Source organism: Harmonia axyridis, chromosome X (assembly GCF_914767665.1).
Source record: "Harmonia axyridis chromosome X, icHarAxyr1.1, whole genome shotgun sequence".
In the NCBI taxonomy this organism is placed as follows: domain Eukaryota; kingdom Metazoa; phylum Arthropoda; class Insecta; order Coleoptera; family Coccinellidae; genus Harmonia; species Harmonia axyridis.
Genome location: NC_059508.1, coordinates 3229847 through 3252427, shown reverse-complemented (window position 1 = coordinate 3252427; position 22581 = coordinate 3229847). Strand labels below are relative to the sequence as shown.

General features: G+C 33.3%; 2 protein-coding genes across 7 annotated transcripts in view; both read right to left on the bottom strand.

The window, feature by feature from the left end:
• Positions 1-22581, bottom strand: part of LOC123686716 (nucleolysin TIA-1) — a 446243-nt gene that overhangs the window by 16556 nt on the left and 407106 nt on the right. The gene's annotated exons all lie outside the window — the stretch shown is intronic.
• Positions 20744-21632, bottom strand: LOC123686719 (protein unc-13 homolog C-like). Its single transcript, XM_045626964.1, has 2 exons — positions 21256-21632; positions 20744-21052 (listed from the first exon to the last, which is right to left on the bottom strand). The coding sequence occupies exons 1-2, from the start codon at positions 21561-21563 to the stop codon at positions 21037-21039; spliced, it is 324 nt and encodes a 107-aa protein (XP_045482920.1). The 5' UTR covers positions 21564-21632; the 3' UTR covers positions 20744-21036.

Sequence of the window (22581 nt, the reverse complement as noted above, 5' to 3'; positions counted from 1 at the left end):
ATTGTTTACAAGGGGTTACTACATGAACAAAGTAAACGTATTATACAATATGGTTTCAATTAAATTGCACGTTGAAAACGATGGACATTATCGAAAACAAACAAAAGCTTGATTATGTTCACGGCATTTTCTATTCAATGAATAATGGGCACAAAATCTCGAAATAAATGAAAAAATATTTATAAAGGGTGAGTTTTTCACTTGTACATATATTTCAACCGAAGATTCCTGAGGTTAAAGGAAACATTTTTTCTCTCACTATTTTTCTGATTCGACTTCGGTTGAAAAGACACAGGATGTTGAAAATCCATAAAAAAAACGTAAATTTCAGTTATATCTCGAAAATTGTAATTAATTTCTATGATTTGGTATGGGTATATTATAAACCATAAACATAACAAAAAAAAGTTTTACAATTTTTTGAGTACTCATCTCGAACAGAAACCAAGATATTCAGAAACGCCTTGTAACTCGAGAACGATTCAAACAGTGGCGACTCGTGACAGTATAAGATGGTGAGGCTCATCAGAAAAAAAATATTATTATCATATTGTATTATATAGCATACTAATCATTAAAAAAATTTTAATTTTTACTAATAATTTGAATGACTGAATCCAAAAACAAATCCTCATCATATTATCGCTATATTGGCAAATTTGTTCTTACTTTCAGTTTAAAAAAACCTTTGGTATAAATGCCCCAATAGATGATTTTGGAGCATTGCTTTGAATATGAAAACCTTCATTATGTAGCTGTTCAGCAAGAACATTGTAGGTCATTGCCAGATCATCCTTCAGACTTTTTAAAATTTGTCGATTTCCTTTGAATCTATTAGTTTCCTTCGAAAGTTTTTTTGTCGTTCCTCTTACCGATTTCGAGAAAAAAAAAGAGAGGTTCCCGATGTAAAATGAATATTCAACGTCTTATGTTATGTTTCAAGAGATAAGTGAAAAAAATTCACTCAGGAATTTTTTTCTTGTATATGACGGGATTTTGAAAAATCACAGGCCTAGTGAAAACCACCCCTGCCTACTTCCTTTCGACGGGCCTGAATACGCGTAATTTCCAGAATTTATTTTGTGAGGCACTGCCTCGCCTGCCTCGTAAGACAATCCGCCACTGGAATCAAGATATCTATTAATTATTTTCTTTCTGATATCTCATTATTTCGAAAAAAGAGATCGGGGGTTGCTGAAGAAGTCTTTGGTTCACCCTGTACAATCAACAAACGGAAAAATTCGATAGGTTAAAAGATTGCACGCGAGTTCTGTAATACAGTTAAACTTATTTTGGTGATTGACTTGAAGAGTACGATGATCTGTTCGATTACAGTGCGTTTGAAGTGTAAAGCTTTTAGTCCATTGATGTGTCGAAAACTTGGTTCATTAAAATCATATTACAGATATTTGTACCAGTCAAGATGGCGACATGGATATACACTGTTTCCGTAAAGTATGGAACGAATTCATTATTAGCTAAACAGACCATTTTAAGAGATAATCCTGAAACACGTCAATTTTTTATTTTAACTTATAATAATAATGCAGTAACGCGTAACATTCTTTATTAGTTAAATTAACAATATTATCGAAAATACTTATTGTCTAACGGCAATTGGTTTGAATGTAATACCCTGCAGTTTGTTACATTTTTAGATTAATAAAAATGAGCTGTTTCCAAACGTGTTTGGTACTTGTGGTCTAGCAGACAGAATATGAAAGAATTTATTTCTTATCAATTAAAAAAAAAAAACATTGTCGTCTAGTTTTTTGTGAAATGTAATTATTTGTTTAGTAACTTATTGGTGTTTCAATTATTACTAAGATTTAATTTATTATTGCTCTCCACCCTGTACCAATTGGAATCAACATGTGATACATTTTTGGAATCAGCTCAGCTAGGGTAATCGGAAAATTGAGATAAAATAGGGGTGTTCCAATAAAAAAAATGACGGTGACGTCATTACTCGAAAGTAATTCACCTTGTATATTAGACTTTTATTTTAAAATACGATAAATTGAAATAAAAATCGACGTGTTTCATGATCATCTTTTAAAATGGTCTGTTTAGCTGAAAATGAATTTGTTCCATACTTTAAGGACAGAGTGTGTAAAGACATCGATAAGATTTCGTGGTTTTACTGCGTCAAAGACTTTGTAATTTATGATCAATGAAATTTTCACCTAGTTTGTTCCTTTTTCGTTTTGAAAGGGTCCTGTATTTGGGATGAAGTTAGTGGTAACGTACTAGGCTTTCTTATTAAGAAGTATGAGTTCTATGTTATTGTTGAGTGAAGACGTTCATTTCACAACTAACTCCAAAGTTTCAATTCGATTGAATCGGCATTTTTTGAAATATTTGATATACAAAATTTCAGATGAAACTAAACTGCGCTATAGTTGGCTGAATGACGAACTCAAGAGGCGTATCCAAATCCCAAACGTACTTTATCAAAATCCAATTTTTTTTCTTAAGTTTTCATAATTAAGGCAGAATAATATCAGGAACGAGCGCAAAAACTCCTATCTAAAAGATTCGGTCTTTAATTGAAGGAAATTCATTAACAATTGAAATAAAACAAAATTCGTGGAAACTCATATTGTTCTATTTCATATAAGAAAACTCCAGCTATACACAAAATGAAAATTTTATCTTGGACCCCGAGACAGAAAGGTCCTGAAAAGGCTAGCAAGTAAGCAACATGCTGTGCTGCTGTAGCACAAGGAAATGGAGTAGCTCATAATGTGCTTTGATTAATTATAATGCGGTTGTATAATCTGCATAAGGTTTCGAGAAAATCGATTTGTACACGTCACAGTAATAGCGTGCTTAACATCACTTGCTTTTCAGGAAAAGGGTTAGCCAGTTCTGTTTCTTGTTTATTTGCTACTAGCGTAAAATAACCTTTTGTTGACTTTGTTTTTCAATTAGCACTCCCATCAAAGAGGAGTTGATATATTGATATTACAAATAATCTATCACGTCACTGTCAATTGATTAATTAACAATCTAATGGTCTGATTATTTGAATGTCGCAATACAGATAATCCGGAAATAATAATAACGATATGCCCTATGGTATGAAATATACAGGATGATTCAATGTTTAATAGAAAAATTCACCTGCGAATTATTTATACATTTTTGACATTTTTGAAAAAAGTGGATACTTCTGCACATTCAAACAAAGTGAACTGCTTTGAAATTATGAGGTTTTCATGTCCAAAGCACAATTTTCATCTATATCTGTTTTTTAAAAGTAGCATGGAACCTTTCAGGATAGTTTTTTACTTGTTGCACAAAATTTTCACCAATGCCTGGCAAATGTTTCGAGACAAATTGATTCAGCTAACTGCAGTACAATTTTGTTTGCCTTTAGCATTTATTCTTTTGTTATATGGTTTTTTGAGTTTTTAACCTTCCAAAGAGGGCTAGGAAAGTAAGGATGAAAAAAAATTAAACAATCTGAATCCTTGAAATGAAAGAGCCAAACATCAATGAGCCGTTGAAGTGTTAAGTTTGAATAATTCATTAATTGTGAAATTAGCGAATAAATAACTCAATGAAAACGTTTATGCAAATTGGCCATTTCAACCATAAATAACCTGAAACATTTTATGGCAATTGAATAATAAATAACAAGGAAAATTCGTCGGAACACTTCCAGAAGACGAGACCTAATTCATGCGTTTACAATAATTTTCCGATCATAAATTTCATTTTATACCGAAAGTTTAGTAAATTTGAGCTCTGGCAGTTGAGAACTTATCACAGAGGATTGTTTCCGCATCGTACAGTCGCGTCAATGGTTTCAATAAAATATGTGTTCGCATTTACGTTATTAGGTTGCGCCTTCATCAATCTCAATTTTCAGAAGTTTACATAAGGCTTAGGAAGAATCTGCGAAGGCCCAAAATTGAGCATGCAGTCGAGAAAGCGAACAATCAAATTGGCTACGATCAACCCAACACGGTTTTGAGTTAAACTCATTGACGTAAATTTGGGAGATAAAAATATTAATTTCACAAATCGGTTTATCATGAATTTATGTGTATTGTGAAAACGGATTACACAACTATTAGTCCAGAATTCCACGTCGAATATTACGAGTGGGATATGCAAACCACTCGACAAGCATCAGAATTCCATACAACTCATCCAAAACCGAAAAAAAAGTCAAGTCAATTTATTATCAAACATGAATATCATAGGAAAGAGAATTTTCAACGGTGAGCGATGTGTTTTTCTGAAAATACAACACCCTGTACATCGGAATTTTGAAAATCTGTTTTAATATTCGGAAACACCACTAAAATCTAAACTGAGACGTGCACTTCAAATTTTCGCGCAGACAGTTTTACTGCAGAAATTTTCAACGTAAAAGTGAAGTTTTTAAGAACTTGGATACCTGAAAGTGGTTTGAAGTGACTTTTAACAATGAATTATCAAAAATATTGAATCCATAATTATTTCAACAATACTTTGTAATTCATTTTCACATTGATTTTCCTTTTTATAGCTGTATACTATTTCAGTTTCCATTTATTGAGAATTGAGTTGCATTAGGTTGATATCGTATATTTTGAAACAATTATGAACAAAAAAATATAATAACAAAAGAATTAATTAATCTGAATTATTCTAAACAACAATGGTCTTCTGTCAAAGTGATGGTTGTCAACCTACTTAATTGAATACGAAATTTTATGATTATTAGCAGTAGTGAAAACCTCTGCTTAAAGAAACAATAGACTTCACACACAAAAGAGGACTATGATCTCAATAACCAACTCATAGATTAATCACTAAGTTACTTTAAACCACTTCCAGCAGATCAAATTCTTAAAAAAATTCACGTTTTTGTTGAAAATTTTTGCAGTAATGAGAAACGACAAGAGACTGAGAGAGTAACTCAAAAATGAAAACTGAAATGGTATACAGCTATAAAAAGGAAAACAAATGTAAAAATGAATTACAAATTAATGTTGAAATAATTATGGATTCAATATTTTTGATAATTCATTGTTAAAACTCACTTCAAACCATTTTCAGGTATCCAAGTTCTTAAAAACCTCGTTTTTACGTTGAAAATTTGTGCAGTTAAACTGTCTGCGTGAAAATTTGAAGTAAACAAGTGCAAGTAGTTTTTAGTGGTGTTTCCGAATATTAAAACAGATTTTCAAAATTCCGATGTACAGGGTGTTGTTACGAGGATTCAAACGATTCATAATTTTTTGTTAACCCGGACTTGGATTTTCAAGGCGGTTATTGCATGATACGTTTAGGCTCTCAATTAGGAACATATATGTCAAATATGAAGAAAATATACCGGTTGGTTCGTTTGATATGGCCTCAGAAAGGAACGGGCAAAATGCATAAAACACCCTGTATCCCGGCTACGAAGACAGTAAGACCCAATAAATGGGGTATCTCCAGAACCGCCTTGGTGCTACCTATGCACCTGGGAAGTATTTCCGTTTTCCAATGAAACACCTTGTATGATTGGATTATTTACTGTTTGACTGTAATTCTCAAATTTCGAGAAGGAAATGGTCTCAAACGATGAGGTTATACTGATTACTAACCAATCCATGGTATTCGAAATGTTGATTTCCTGATGATTTTAAAGCTACCAAATTTGTCAAGATAAAATTCATTCTTTAACAAAATCGTAAGTTGGTCGAATCTCCAGAAGCATGAAAACAGTAGAATATTAAAAAAATACCGCAATAATAGATTTGACTGATTTGAAATTTACTCAAATAATCACTTGAATGAAGTAGGCTTTAACCTCGGCAATCACTTCTTAGAGACAAATTTCTTTCCTTGGAGCATTCTTCTGAAGTCTGCAAAAAGGCAGTAATCACTGAGGTCCGAATCTAGAAATTCGTTCAATTCAACCATGGTTTTAATCGATTTGTGACAAGGAGTATTGTCGTGGCGAGAAATAATTTTTCTTTGGTATTTGAGGACGTTCTTTCTTAATTTCTGCACTCAATCGATCAAATAACGTTATGAAATATTCACTGTTGGTCGTTTTTACCTTTCTCAAGGTAATACATGAACAATATAACATGCACGTCCTAAAATACGGATGCCACAACCCTGCTAGTTGATGTTTGAGATTTTGGTGCCATCATTGATGCTCACAACTCCAAGTCGGTGCTCTCCTAGTTCTTCAATTTTGGTAATGAGTAATGATATTTGTCCTGAACCACCAATAGAATTTTCATTGACATTGATGATTCAAATCACGTAATAGAAATCTATTTCGCTTAGTATTCTAATTAAATCCCATCATACGCAGTGGTTCTGTAACAATACGTCTTGTCTGAACCAGGTGAACTGTGAACTGGCGAATCCACATTTCCATATATTCTTAAATTTCCATTCATGGACTGTTAATTAATCAACGTTTCCCCCAAATACAATCAGAATAATTGCTTTCTGTGACCCCCTACCGGTATAACCTTATCCCAATCAAATAGGCCTAGTTTTGAATTGGATACCAACGTTATAACTGCATAATAGGAGAACGAATGTTGCTGCAACTATGCCATTTGTTTTGGTTACTTGTCAACCGAAAGAAGGATAGCAGTTGGATATTTTTCATAATGGAATACACTGCAGAGGGAGACGATGTAGAATATCAGGTTTTATAAAACTACTAATTCTGCTTAAAACGTAATTATTGAGTAAGTTGGTTTGGACTGGATTGATTTGAGTTGAATAACTGATCAATGAAGAACTCTTTAAGCTCAACTGAATTTCCAGAAAGACGAAAAATTAGCAATTATGAGGCAAGGCTGGACAGGCGCATTCACCATTTTGCAATTAAGTGTAGAACATGAAGGGTTATTTGAATTTTCAAAATTGCCCGCTTCCTTGAGCAACTGGCGTATGTAACAATCATTTATGGAGAATGCAGTTGCTAATTGTACAATATCGGAGACAATTAAACTAACTGTAAATTGCTAACGCGGTTCATGAAATTATATAAATGTAAACAGTGGAGAACATATACCTCAGGCCAACTTAAATTATATCGTTTTGTACGGTGTATTTAGTAGTTCTGCTTCTGTTCTGTAAAATGAATTTCATCAAACATAAATAACCTTATCTACCATTACATTGTTTCACTCCTAACTAAACTGTTCGTTTGAGGCAATGTAATTTCAACCCCTCTGTTGTTCGAATTCATTTTGCTAATGTAGCAAAAATTGTTTATCAAAAAGCGCTGCAGGAAGCTCATTCGGCTTGCTTCGGGCTACTGATTTTCAAGTTCTGTATTATGAAACACATCAGGTCTGATTATTCGCCATAACATGCAAAACGTTCAGCTCTCTTCTACATGGAACATCCCGTCTGTTTTGTCGTTTCACTCAATTAAAAAAGTTGTGGTATTGTTCCTTTACGAAACGAACATAAATAAATGAGTGTTGATATAACAACCCAGATAAAAAAGTTGAAACAATATTAATTCACCAACTGCTGCCATAATCGATTTCAAATTCAGAATTATAAACATCCGAAGCTATTCGGAATGAGATATAAAGAAAAGAAAGGATTCTTTGATTGAATTTTTTTTATGGAATGGCAATATCAACTAAACCAAATTGAGTTAGAAATAATGTAGTGATTGCAACTGACGTATTTCCAAACCATACAAAATAAAACCATGAAATACGTCAAGCCCGGGTAATGATGAATAGAACAGAATAGGATACCTGAAATTCGAGTTAGGAAGAATTTTTTTATGAATTACGTTCCGTCAATAGTGTAGGGAATCGGTGTTTTGAAATTTGAAAAAACGAAACATAATCATGAAATTGAAAACATATTGCTACGATAATATTGAATACAGTATTTTGCACCGCAAAGTTCCGATTCATGAATTTTATTTTATATTTATATTGGCGTGTTTTCTCACAAATAGCATTGTTAATGCCATACCGCTTTTTTCTTGTGAGTACCAAGCGTCAAAAAGTCATGAATTTGGATCTAATGAAGAAGTAATTGTGGAGGATGAAGCTTATATCGAGAGCAAAGACGAATATTTTTACAGAGAAGGTTTTGAAATTAGTAAATTTATCACTCTTGAAGGTGATGTGCTGACGAATAAGATAAAATTTTCAATAAAAAATGTGTGACTTATAGAGAGAGTAACAGCTAGTATCTTCGGAATATAAAGTGATAATAACGTTGTAAGTAATCAAACAGTATTGATAAACGTGGAACCAATTTACAATAAATGTCTCTAAAAGCATCAAACACATTGTAGATACTTATAATTTTTTTTCCTTTCAATCCTCTTTGTTAATGTATTTTTTGTCTTCTTTTCCTAACCTCTTACAACCATTTATTTGCTTTCAATGGTACATATCATCCATCTACCATTTCAAAAGGGTTTTAGGAAGTACATAGGCGTACAATTTTGCTTCCGCCGTTTTGTTCCGAAATTTGAGGCTTTAATGTGAAAAACTGGTTATACATTTATGATTCAAAGTATTGTCCATCGCTGGCCACTACTTTCTCCCATCTTTCGGGCAGCGTACGAATCCCGCGTTGAAAAAACTGGTCATAAGACCGGATGTGCCGTGTGCCATTGGTCGAAACAAGTGATAGTCCAAGGGAGCAACGCCTGGAGAATACGGTAGGACATTCCATTTCAATGTTTCAAAGTGTGTCTTGACCACTTTCGCAACATGAGGTCGAGCATTGTCATGCTAATAGCGGCCTCACCATATGTATTTGAGAGCATTCGATGAGCCTCAGTCGCAGATTTCTTCATATTGAAGCAGAAATTGAAACCTCCCGCAAATGATGAGAATTTGGCTCGTAAGCTGACATGTTTAATCGAGAATAACTTTATGAGGCAGGCACAAATCGACTAATATTTCGATGGCGTTATGTTTACAAATACCTAAGCTTATTGTATAACATCTGCGATCTAGTTATTTCGACTACCACTTACCGCTACAGTCATCTATTGTAAAACGGCGGAAGAAAAATGGTAAACCTAATACATATATTAAAATTTGCTAGAGTACTTGTATTGCTCTTGAAGGTGACTATTTTGACACATATATGAGTTTTCGAAGTTTATTGAGTGATGTTTTAGTGTATTCGAATTGGAATAATATCAGAGTATTAAATTCCCTCAAAAGAGAAAACAATATTTACTGAAATATCGGATGGAATCAACAAACTCCGGAGTTCTCAGTTATAAGGCCCTTTTACACTACGATTTTTTTTTATAACCCATAAATGGGCGAGTATTATTTCAGGGAATAAAACGAGTTTCATATTTGAAGGGTAAATATTGTTTTTCGTTTCCTGTTAACAGGTAACTGCGAAAGTTGTAATTCGTCTGGACCGGGTTCACCAGAGTTCTCCCAGTTATTCGTAAGCACGAAACTAAGGCGGTTCAGAAGTTCAACAGCTCGCCAGAGGCAATGGCCTTGCCGCAAAAGAGCAGTAGAAACTCCAAAATCAGAGTATAACGTAGGTCCCTCATGTTCATGCCGTTCAGACAGAAACACATTACCTATTAGCTTATTAATACAGGGAATAACCTGAGGTTATATCACTACACCGCATTTTCTCCCTGCAGGAAAAGTATATTAGCAGGAAGTGAAGACCTTCTAATGCCTGCCTGTTCCATTTTGATAATTAGGGAACAACGCAGTCGATGTATCTGTTCGGCGTTTCATTGCAGCTTACTAAACCTGGAATACCTTCGATATATTCTGAATATATCAGCAAGTTCGACTGAGAATATGGCTATTAATAGCAGAAAGGCAAAATAACATCAATTGAGAAATCATGGAATAATAGATGATTAAATAATGGCTAGACATTCCCACAACTTTGAAGAAGCGAATCACATTATTCCGTTAGTCACTAGTAATTAACGCTAATATTTTAACGTTTGCTTTGGGACAATTATTTCGCCAACACTGTGGCTTCTTCAGGTTACATTTTGACTGTTCAGTGGAAATAAATTGAGTGAACTTTTACTCAATTTGTACAATTTTGGATATTTTGATTTTATTTAATTGATATTTTCTCACTTTGCAATTGTACTTCAAGACAAAAAGACGTATATATCATAAATATACTCATTCAACCATATTAATATAGTTTTTTATATACAGGGTGTTCCATCTCAAACGAGCCACCTCGTATATTTGTTATCCCATAGTGATTGGAAGAATTTCACGAAACACCTTTAATGATTTTGTTTGGTGGACATCTTTTGACTTGAAAAAAACCCTCTGGACTTCTTCTTGTGGGGACATCTTAAGTTCAAGATTTTTGTGAGTCAGCCTGAAAATTTTGACGAACTACGCCAATGAATAGTAAATGAGTGTCGTCAAATAACTCGCTGAATTATTATTGTATGGAAGTTGAGAACAATTTGAACATTTGATTCAAGAACGCATATTCAATTTTCTTGATTGAAGGATGAGGAAACAATTCAATTATTTTGAAATTATGATTTTTAAAAAACACTAGTTGATTTCATGAAACTTTTGTGAAAAACATTTTTTCGTACCTCTTTTACTAACAAGGTTAAAGGGGGGGTCAAATTATGGTGAAAACCCCGGTACATTCTGAAAATGACCAAAATATTCAAGGTGGCTCATTTGAGCTGAAATTGATTTTTGGCGAAAACAGTTCATTAAAATAACTCAACCTCTCTTACCTATTTAATTTCGAGGGGTTGAAACGCCCCATCTAAGGGGGTTGCTCGTTCAAGCCTCAAATATACGTCAATAGATGTCCCCCAATCGAAATCATTTGACGTGTTTCGGGAAATGTTTTCAATCACTATGAGAAAAGAAACATACGGGGTGGCTCATCTGAGATGGAACACCCGGTATAATGAATTTTCATTAAATTTTCTAGCATATATTCCATTATTTGAAATTTCAGTTGATGTCAAAATGTGTACTTTTCGGTTGTAACATTTCGAAATATCACAAAACTTAAAAAGAACAATCACAAAATAAAAAGAGATGATTGAATATTAAATTGACATTTCACCTCACATCCGACTTAGCTTGAAGTATATTAACACTCTTGTTAACGGCGTCAGCAGAATGAGGAGATGAAATAAAAATAAAATAAAAGAGTTGTGAAATAACAGAAAAAACAAATAATGGGGGAATCATAGAATGAGATGAAAGAGAAAGTGATAGAGATGATTAAATTATCATTTAAAATTAGGATCATTTCAAAAGTTGGATATGCCATTCCGCGAATTATATTATTTTGTTATGCCGAACTCTTGTTCGCTTCGGTAACAGAAAAATCAGGTGATAGAATATAAAATTAGCAGAAAAACACAATGGAAGAATCGGTAAGAATTTCAACCATTTGAATAATTCCTATGTGGTGGGGATATCAAAATATGTACTCCTTTTGTTGCAAAATTTCAAAAGAGTAGTATAATAGAATCACACATAATACTACTGAGCTTCAGAAAAATGCGTGTCAAAATTTCATCTGATCGATATATTGGAACTAATTGACTCTATATTTGTTGTTTGAAAATGGATAGAATGTGTTTTGTGTGTTGATGAAACAATATTTTCCGATGGGAAAAGTACTGTGTAAGCATAACAATAGCTTGTCTCGGCCAATATTGAGCGGATGAATTCCGAAAAATGATCTCCCCAATTTATTTTTGGTATGTTGCACCGAATCATCATTGTTGTTATTGATACTGAGGTTCTTTGTTTTCAGGACAATGAAAATTTTCGAATTGCATCAATATTATTGGATCGATTCCATGAAATTCTGATCTGATACCCGACCACAATATAAATGTGGCAAAATGGCAAATCCGCCTATCTCAAATAACGTCGGTAAATTATAAAAAAGAGATTCGTTCTGACGTTGTAATATTTGAATCTATCTATGATACTCCACTCAATAAGTCCTGGAACTGACGCACAGATGGTATCACTACTACCATACTACTTTTTATTCTCGTTACTACCAAATTTCAAAAGATGCGTGTCAAAATTTCGGAATATAGAAATCTGGATCGAGATATTGGACGCACAAAACGCTAAATTTGTTGTTTGAAAAATGGATGAAAACGAATTTTGTGTATTGATAATTCTCATGGAAAAAATATTGTGCAATACTGTGTTATTCAGACTCTTCTTAATCAACAACTGTTAAAAGGTGGTATACTGATCTAAATTTGGCACTAATGACAACGTGATTGTTGAGATTGAAGCTTATTTTTAAAGCAATGACAAATCTTTGTATAAGACATTGAAAAGTTACAGGAGCGTTGGAGTAAATGTTGATACATAAAGTCGAGTTTTTAATAAAAACAAGATTTCTCGCTTCTCTTTCTGATTTTCAGTACCTGTATGCCTTGCAACGATTTTGCACGCTTCAATTCATGTTGGAATTTTCGAGGACGCGGTAACTTGTCAATTCATCGTATGCGATTGGTCGGGATGAGGATGCGAGTATCTAGAGAAAGAAACAGAGAGAATTTACTGAAAGATTTTCAATAATTATCGAGACTTCAAGGAAAGATATGTACCTTGTTTTAGATTTCAGCCATTACAAGTTTAATTGGAGATTTAAAATTTAAATAAGTGTTGACATGAATATTTGCATTCAACATATTATAATAATCTCATCAGGACGAATTGATTAAATTTGAAATAGTAGTCTTTTTTAGAGTCATCCATCTTGTAGAAACGTGTTTCAGGTTTGGTAGAATTCTTTTTGTGTCAAATAATTTCAGCAAAACTCCTTCTCAAGGTTATTTTATGATAAATGTAATGATTTCTTTATAATTTCTTGGTTAGAAATCCGAGGAGTTGTTAATTCAGGACAACATATTCTAATATCGTTGTTCATTTTCCCAAAGCACCGTCCGTGGGATTGGAACAACAGAAACCTCTTTTGGGATTGAAAAATATCGAGGTGTACTTCCTTGAGATGTAGAAGTTGGAATAGTACGTACGTTAAACCACTTTAGTTCCTGAAACTGAGAGAATATCTGCATAATACTGCGTTATTACATCAACTTCTCTAAATGGGAATTGGAGTACTACAGCTTCCTGATAAGATCTGGTGTTCAGAAGGCTAAAAATAATCTACAGAAGAGGTTCCATCCTAATAGCATAGTAATTCATTAACAACTGATTTAAGTTTAGTTTTCATTTCAATATTATTTGTTAAGAGTGAAAGGATCGATCTTATTTTGGTTTTATCAAATTTGTAAAAACCTGGGTAGGAATTTTGTTGCCAAATAAGCCAAACCACTCCTAGAAATCAGTCTTTAGTCTCATGGGCAATTGTAACGTTACAGCCTATAACTTTGAAAGCCGTATCAATATACTGTACACATCTTTCGAATCAACCATTTCAAAAGAATTTTAAAGTTCAAAAGTAACATCGAAATATTTACATCTTATTTTGGACATAGGGATGAAACACTATCGGAAACGAATAAACTTGGATGTTGACATAATAAAGCGGAGTGTCCAGGTCAACAAGGCATCAAAATCAGGAAATTAGTTCGGATACAGCTGAACGGAGTGATTTTCTCGTTGGTATTCCTGCGTTACCAACAAAGGTGTGAATTTCTTATGGATCAATTCCATTGTGAGACGAGAGCCCATATAAGAGGGTACAAACAGAGTGAAACTCTGTTTCATGTTTACCTGCCTATCTGAAAATGTGGTAGATTGCGGAAAACAAATACAAATGAATGTATACGAGATCCGCAGCTGGGGGAATCAGGAAATGTCACTTTGCCGAAGTAAATAGGATGCAAACTATATTGTTAGCGATATGAGTTCACTCTTTTACGTGATGACCAGACAGTTTCCGGGAAATGAGATCCATAAGGGCGGAATGTGAGTTACCGCCCCTAGACCTCAAAACACAGGCCATTGCCTCTCTGTGTATTGTCTCAGATGGGGGAGAGCCAAAAAAGGGCCACTCTGGCATCACTTCGTGTAATTGAATGATTTTTTACAAAACTAGAAAGATCGGTGGTCCGAATGGACTCAGTTTTTTTAATATATCCGTATTGTCGAATGACTGCTGAGGAATTACTGTTTTTATCCGGTCGATGTTATTCTTGAGACCCTCATTTGACAACGGATGGGAAATTGTTGTGCTATCTCCATTACTGTTGTGAATACATGTTCGCTGCTACAAATACGTTTTGGGTGATATTCGGCCAGAGGACATTCATGTGAAAATGCTGGTCTCATTTGGAACCGGCTGCCAATATTAAGCGGGTAAATTCCGAAAAATTATCTCCCCAATTTATTTTTGGGACGTTTCCCCGAACCATTAGTGACGTTATTGATACTGAGGTTGTTTATTTTCAGGAATATGAAAATTTTCAAATTGCGTCAATTGGGTTGACTCCATGAAGTTTTGATCTGATATAACACCCCAAAAATAAATGCGACGAAATGGCGAATGCGCCAATCTAAAATAACTACGGTGAATTTTGAAAAAGAAAAACGTTCTGATGTATTAATGTATGAGAGACTTTTGACTATATCTATAATACTTCATTCAATAAGTCCTGGACCTGAAGCACAGATGGCATCACCACTACCACACCACTTTTTATTCTCGTTACTACCAAGCTTCATAAGATGTGTGCCAAAATTTCGGAATATAGAAATCTGGATCGAGATATTGCAGGTTTGAAACGCTAAATTTGTTGTTGTTTGAAAGATGGATGGAAACGAAATTCGTGTATTGATAAAACACTGTATTTCATGGGAAAAATACTGTGCAAGCAACGCAATGGTTTGATAAGTGTTATTCAGAGCCTGTTCCATCGACGATAATGGTAAAAGGTGCTTCAGAGAAATAAATTTGGCTGAAATGAGAAAGTGATTGCCGAGGTTGAAACCTTTTTCGAAAGAAAAGACGAATCTTTCTACAGAAACGGTATTCATGAGTTAGTAGAGCGTTGGAGTACTCTTGAAGGTCATTATTTTTGCTAATAGATTTGAATTGTCACAAAGAATTTTATTTTTACTGGTTGAGTTCTGGACTACAGTATTTGCTCATGAGTTTTTAATGTAAGACTAAACCAATGAAATATTTGACTCAACAATGTTCAAACTGATTGAATTTTAATGATTTCAGATCAAAGTAAATCTCAAAAAATATTCATAAAATACGTAGCTGGCAAATTATATCAACAGAAGTTCTTAACATATACGAAAAAACAAAAAGAGCCAATCTTTTTGTTGTCAGAATAAGTACCAAAAATATATAAGGTAATAGGTAATGAGAACATACGACATAACGTTAGAATGCAAAATGGCGAATGCGCCATTAGTACAATTTATGGATTTCACTAAAATTGGTTTTGCCCTGAGTTATTCGAAAAATTGCTTGTGTTCTGGATTGAGCAATACTCGCAGACCATTTGTCATAATAATATTATCATTTTCAAATCTAAAGGGAAGAGGTTTTGCCATAAGATTCAACATATAATGTCATCGATACGCATTTGTTGATTCTGTCTACTCTATTTCAATACAAATGAATTATCACATTTGATTCCTTGATTATTTGCTATCAGAATGATTTAAAATAATAAACCAAAATCGCAATGAAGTTTAAGATGTGAGAGGCAAGCATAAACAATATCAACAAAGATTTTCAACTGAAAAATTGTTGTTGAACTCAATAAAGTAACTGAGGTCCACTTGCCGACAGAATAATTGAAGCTTTCAGTAAATACTCAAACGAGATCGTAGGAAGAAAAAAAATGTTAGAAATCTAATGTGAAAATCTTTCTCAATCTGGACAATGAATTTGTTCAACGCTGCTGTTAATGATATTAATTTTTTTCGAAGAAAGATAAATGAGAAAAGAATTGAAAACTTGAAAATCTCTAAAATGAAAAAGCCAAACATTAGGATACGTGTAAACGACGTTCGAGATAATTTCTTTTCAAAAATTCACATTGTCATCCACCACAAAAAAATTCATCATAGCCAAAACGCGTTATATCAATAACTGAACAACGTACTCGCCTGTTTTTTTCCAACCCATGGAAATTTCGTAGAGCTCTTAATTTGCGGGGATGAGCATAAGCGAGAACAACATTGTTCAACTCGACACGACAATATAATCTGGGGATTGCAATAGTGTTCACCGACAAAAAAAAATTTGATTGATATACAGAGGTATTAATTCGGCTCTCCCAACGGGCGGATGACCAGCCAACTTGTTTTGAATTATCGCTTTCTAATTGTGAAAACTTGGACAAGTAAATCCTGGCAAAGAATAAGGTCGAAATCAGTAATTAATTCCCTGTAAAAGACAATACAATAAGTTATCGGGCATTAGTTGAATGTTCTGAAGTTGTGAGGTATTAACTGACCTCACCTTACCCAATCAATTTCTAGGTGGAAACACATCAAACAACGCATTAGGGGTTTTAAAGGGGTTTTCCAATCAGAACTTCTCGATGTTGTTTATGAATGGAGCCCCAATGGGGTGAGACCTAAATGGAAGCGATTATCCACATTTAATAACTTTGAAACTAATAGAAGTGAAATAAAACATAAACTAACGAATTATGAAAAAGATCATGTTCCCTTGATTACATAATTTCAGACGAACAATGGCGTAACCAGGATTAAATTTTGGGAGTGAGATGGTGTTTGAGGGTTGTTGTCTATTGTAACGATTGTAACTATTGTTTTTTTTTCGAGGTATATAACTTTAAGTTGGCATAACTGTTCAAGATGGCGACCGATTTAACAGCTGTCAATTGATTTATTCTCAGTTTGCTTTGGCAATTCATCATGAATAGACTCACGCCTGAACAACGCTTGCAAATAGTGCAATTTCATTGCGAAAATAATGGTTATGTGCATAATACGTATCGCGCACTTCGTCCATTTTATTTTGTTTAGCGATGAAGCGCACTTCTGGTTGAATGGCTACGTCAACAAACAAAACTGCCGCATTTGGAGTCAAGCTAATCCTTAAGTGTATGTCCAAACACTGTTACATCCAGAAAAACTGACTGTTTGGTGCGCTTTATGGGCTGGTGGAATCATTGGTCCGTACTTCTTCAAAAATGATGATGGCCAGAACGTTACAGTCAATGGTGATCGGTATAGAGCCATGATTATTAACTTTTCCATTCTTGAATTGAACAACCATGACGTCCAGGAGCTGTGGTTCCAACAAGACGGCGCAACATGTCACACAGCTCGTGCCACAATCGATTTATTGAAAGACACGTTTGGTGACCGCCTAATTTCACGTTTTGGACCTGAGAATTGGCCTCCAAGATCTTGTGATTAAACACCGCTAGACTTCTTTCTGTGGGGCTATGTAAAGTCATTGGTCTATGCAGATAAGCCACAAACCCTTGACCATTTGGAAGACAACATTCGCCGTGTTATTGCCGATATACGGCCACAAATGTTGGAAAAAGTCATCGAAAATTGGAAGTCCAGATTGGACTACATCCGAGCCAGCCGTGGCGGTTATATGCCAGAAATCATATTTAAAATGTAATGCCACAAGATTATCTTGCGGATAAATAAAATTCATGTTAATCGGATAATCCATCGTTGTTTTACTGCAATTTAAAGTTCTATAGCTCTAAAAAAACACACCCTTTATAAAAAAAATAAATATAATATAATAATAATAATAATAAATTTATTCACCACCAAATGGATTACATATTTCATATAAGTTCATTATCTCAAAATTAATATTGAGGAAAGTGATCCAGCCTAAATTTTAGAATTTGTGTGCCGGGATCACCCTCATGCTGAAAATAAAAATATATATGACACGTCTGAAACAAGCAGCTTTTGGGATGGCAGTCCAGGAGATCGATAATGGACAAATAGGTGTAACTGGAATCTCTGAGTTTGCACTTATGTTTGTTAGTTTGCAACTATGAATATGAATTTTTTTTTTTTTTATTGTTATAATCTACTTCTTTTTTAATCAACTACTAAAATACTTTTTAGTTTGAAAACACTTTTGCAAATCTTTCTTTATTCTCCTCAATAAAAGATCTTATTAGTCTTCTATTCCTACCTCTCATAATCAACTCTTTCAATGTGCTTGGAAGCACGTTATAGAATTTCGGCAAAAAGAAAGTTACGAACCTAGAGCAAAAAGAATTATTTACTCCAGGCATATATAAACGTTCACTTATATTTGTTCTGGTAGAATAGTCATGTAAAATTACAGGAAAACAATTATATATTTTCGGCAAGTAAGTCAAACACGAAAGAATATACAGATTTCTAATATTTAAGATATTTAGTTCTTCATATAGTTTTAATGTTGGATATCTTCGTGGTTTACTAGACAATATCTTCAGAATGCTGTTCTGACATGTTGACAACACTTTTAGGTTAGCGTCATATAGACCCCCCCAAACAACAATGCCATATCTCAAGATGGACTCAACGAGCGATCGATACAACAGGAGTATTAATTCTCTGTCCAATATCTCCCTAAGTTGGAAAAATTTGTACATTATCTTGCGAATTTTTGATGTTAAATATATTGCATGTTCACTCCATTTCAAATTTTGATCTACAATTATTCCCAGGTACTTTATTGTTTTAGTTCTTTTTATTTTTATACAGTTACATGTTTTTTTATTATTGCAAGATGAAGCATGGATAGTAAGATACTCCGCTTTAGGTTGATTAGCATTAGTTGGAGATATTGTCATGAACTTTGTTTTTTCAAAATTTAAGTCCAACCTACTCATTCCTAGCCATTGATATATCGCTTCTAAACCAATCTCTGCCAAATTATATACTCCTTTCCATGAATTAGAAGAAAACAGAAGAGCCGTATCGTCAGCATATGACACCACTTTGCAGTCTGGGATTAGGCTGCCAATTTGGTTTATATACGCCAGGAAGAGTATAGGACCCAATACCGTGCCCTGTGGTACCCCCGTGGTAATTGATGCGTAGTTACTGAACTTATCATTTATTTTTACTTTTTGTCTTCGACCCGTTAAATAATTTTGCAATAAAAGTAGTGGGCCCCCCCGTATACCCAATTTTTCCAATCTATCCAAAAGAATGTTGTGATCAACCCTGTCGAATGCTTTAGATATGTCCAAAAAAACCATCAAATCTTTTTTGTTGTTAGAATTATGTATGTAAACATCTTTTATTAGCTCGAATATTGCATCTTCCGTAGATCTTTTCTTTCTAAAGCCGAATTGATTGGTGAATAAAATGTTATGCCCCTCAAAAAAATCTTCCAACCGTTGTTTTATGCATTTTTCAAATATTTTTGCAAAGTTACTTATAACCGATATTGGCCTATAATTTGTAAGTTGACTTTGATCACCAGTTTTAAAGATTGGTGTAACAATTGAAATTTTCCATGCACTCGGTACCATGCTTGACTCTATACACTTGTTATATATATAAACTAATGGTTTAATTAAAAATTTCTGATATTTTTGAATTAAAGTTACCGCAATTCCGTCTTCGCCGGGTGCTGAGTGAGCTTTCAATGATTTGATATGCAAAAACAATTCATCCTCTATTACAGGATTAAGAAATATTGAGTTATTATGTTTCATAGGTTGGCTGACAGAGTTTGGTAGGTCCAGATTTTGATCGACGCTGTTTTTTGTTTTCGTAGGTATGTTGGTAAAGAATTCATTGAAAGCATTTGCAACCTCTTCATCTCCATCGCAACACTTGTCATTCTGAAAAATACTAAATTTTCTGGGACCAAACTTGTTTCTATTGGAATCAGTTATCGAATTAATAGTCTGCCAAAGTTTTTTATAATCTTTTTTATAATCAGAAATTTTTTTGATATAGTATGTATTCTTGGTTATCTTTATTAATTTATGCAAAAAGTTTCTATATTCTTTATATTTGGTTGCTAATTCAGAAGTGTAATTTTTAATCAACTGTTTTTTTAAATTATCCCTATGTTCTATCGATTTTACGATACCTTGCGTAACCCAAGGTTTCCTTTTTTTATTTTTGCTGTTAATTTGATTTTCAATTGTACATTGGTTCACGTTTGACAACAGTTTACTAATGAAAGTTTCATATATTGTTTCAACAGATTTATCTGCTTCATACACTCCTCGCCACGTTTCAGTTTTCAGTTTTGTAAATAGTTTATTATGATTAATTTCCTTTTTATTACGTGTTTTGTTTACTTCATCAGATATTTTCTTATTAATTATACTTAAACCAATACAGTAATGATCAGTGATTGAACTCTGAATGATAAAAGGTTTTATGCTATCTTTTTTATTATCTAATTCAGTTGTTTTAAGGAATAAATGATCAATTATGGTAGAGGAGACTTCACTTTCCCTAGTTGGTTTATTGATGCATGAAAACAAACCATTTTCAGACAATACGTTCAAGTAGGTATTAACTTCGAAATTTTTTTTATCCTTAATATTTATATTTAAATCCCCTATGAATATTTCAGTTTTTAGTGGTTCAATTTGACCGAAATGATTTTGTAAATCGTCCAAGAAACTGCTGAGGTTCAAATTAGGCGATCTATAACAGGCAGACAGGCCGTAATCTTCACCATTTACTTTCAAAATACATCTCAGAATAGTTGTTTCATGATATATATAATTATTGCATTTAGCATTTATTGTATCTCTGACATATAAGATTAGTCCATCATTTTTATTATTCAACGATTCGTTATAAAAACTGTTAAAGCCTCTAATTTTAAAATGATCTAAGTTATCCACTCTAAAGGTTTCAGATAGTACAAGAATATCAATATTATTTAATTCTATTTGTTCCAAATATAAAATTAACTCATCGAAGTTTTTACGTATACTACGAATATTAAAGTGCAATATATTGAAATTCCCTTGTTCAGAAAAATAATTTACCTTCTGAATCCCATCAAAGATCTCTGTGTCCAGACTACCATACCCATCCACTCCATTAAAATAGTCCAGTGACATAAATGTAAATGATTAATATGCAATTAAATCCAATCAAATCAAGCGACTCCGTACCTAACACAAAATCAATATGATGAAAAAAAATCAAACAACTAAAGTAAATATCAATATTTATCCCAAGTGTATTATCACATATCAACAAGAAATTTTTTTTAATTTATTTAGATTTGAGTAATTTTAAGTCCGCAATGTCCTTTATTTTTCTAATGCGGTTATCTTTTCTCAAGAATATATCACCGAAATGAGTAAAAACTAACTTTCTATCATACATCTTGGTGACTTCTTTATAAAGATGAATTTTTTTTCTTAGCAAGTCCTCAGCTATTCCAATCTTTGTTCCTCTCAGTAATTTGCAATTTTTTAAAACCATGGCTTTATGCTGGTATTTCTCAAACTTCACAATAATTGGTCTAGTTTTATCATTTTTTACGCCAACTCTCTGCGCCTTGATTATGTCTTCCTTCTTAATGTTAATTTTCATCCTATTATTGAGTAGATTAATTACTTGCTCCGATGTTTTTTCTTCAATCTCCTCATCTAAATTGTATATGCAAATATTATTCATCTTACTGACCTGTTGTAAATGATCGATTCGATTTTCCAGCTGTTGAATTAATGTTTCTTGTTTGTTTATGGTTTCTTGCAATGTGTGGATCTTATCTGTGAACTTCGATAATAATTTATCGATAAATTCGTCGTCACTTACGATTTCCTTTAATGTTTCTTTCATGGATGTTTTTATTTCATTGGTGATTTTTGGACCCATTCTGATCAATTAATAATAATAGCCAGCAATATAACTTATTTCTAAATTTTCTTGACTTAGTTTATTTTATATACTTCTCGAAAACTTTATAAGGTACGGAGCATAAATAAACAGGACTACTCGCCACGCGCCATATGCGATGAATGAACAATTTGTTCTAAAATCAGAGATTGAAGATAAGAAAAATAAATAATTTTCAATATTATTTCAGATGTTCCAATGATATCTAATACATCCCAATATCGAATTCAAGATCATAATAAATATATGACAGAGTGAGCCTAGTTAATCTCTCACTTTCCAATGTATTTCTCAAATACGTTTTCAGTCTCTTGAGGGTAGAATAAGTTCTTACCGGTTTGGCTGTCGATTCTGGTAACGTACAAAATATTTTGAGTAATAAAGATATGTTAAGAAATAGCTGCACATTTTATTTAGGCAGAAAGTATCGATATTGCACAAGTTTTTAATTGGGAATTCTCGATTATTTCCACATCTTGAACTCACGTTCGAGGATTATTTCGTTGACTTTTTCCGATTCCATTTCATATGATGAGAATTGGAGAATTTACCAATACTTGTTTCACGTTTAGAGAGCAGAAACAATTTATTTTTTTATTTGAGAGCAGGAAAAACAAATTTAAGTTTGAGGTCACCAATTCACTACATGTGCAGTACTTATATTAAGATAGCTCATAGATGCGACGTTAACATTGACCCTCTATAGTATAAATTACTCCAAGTTTATGTAGAATTGGATAGGTAGTTCCTAGATTTAATTCTGTAATTTTTGGTTTTTTCTATGTATATCCATATT

What these genes read in the sequence shown, in the direction of transcription:
- LOC123686719 (XM_045626964.1), bottom strand. Translation starts at nt 21,563, where the DNA reads ATGAATAATATTTGCATATACAATTTAGATGAGGAGATTGAAGAAAAA.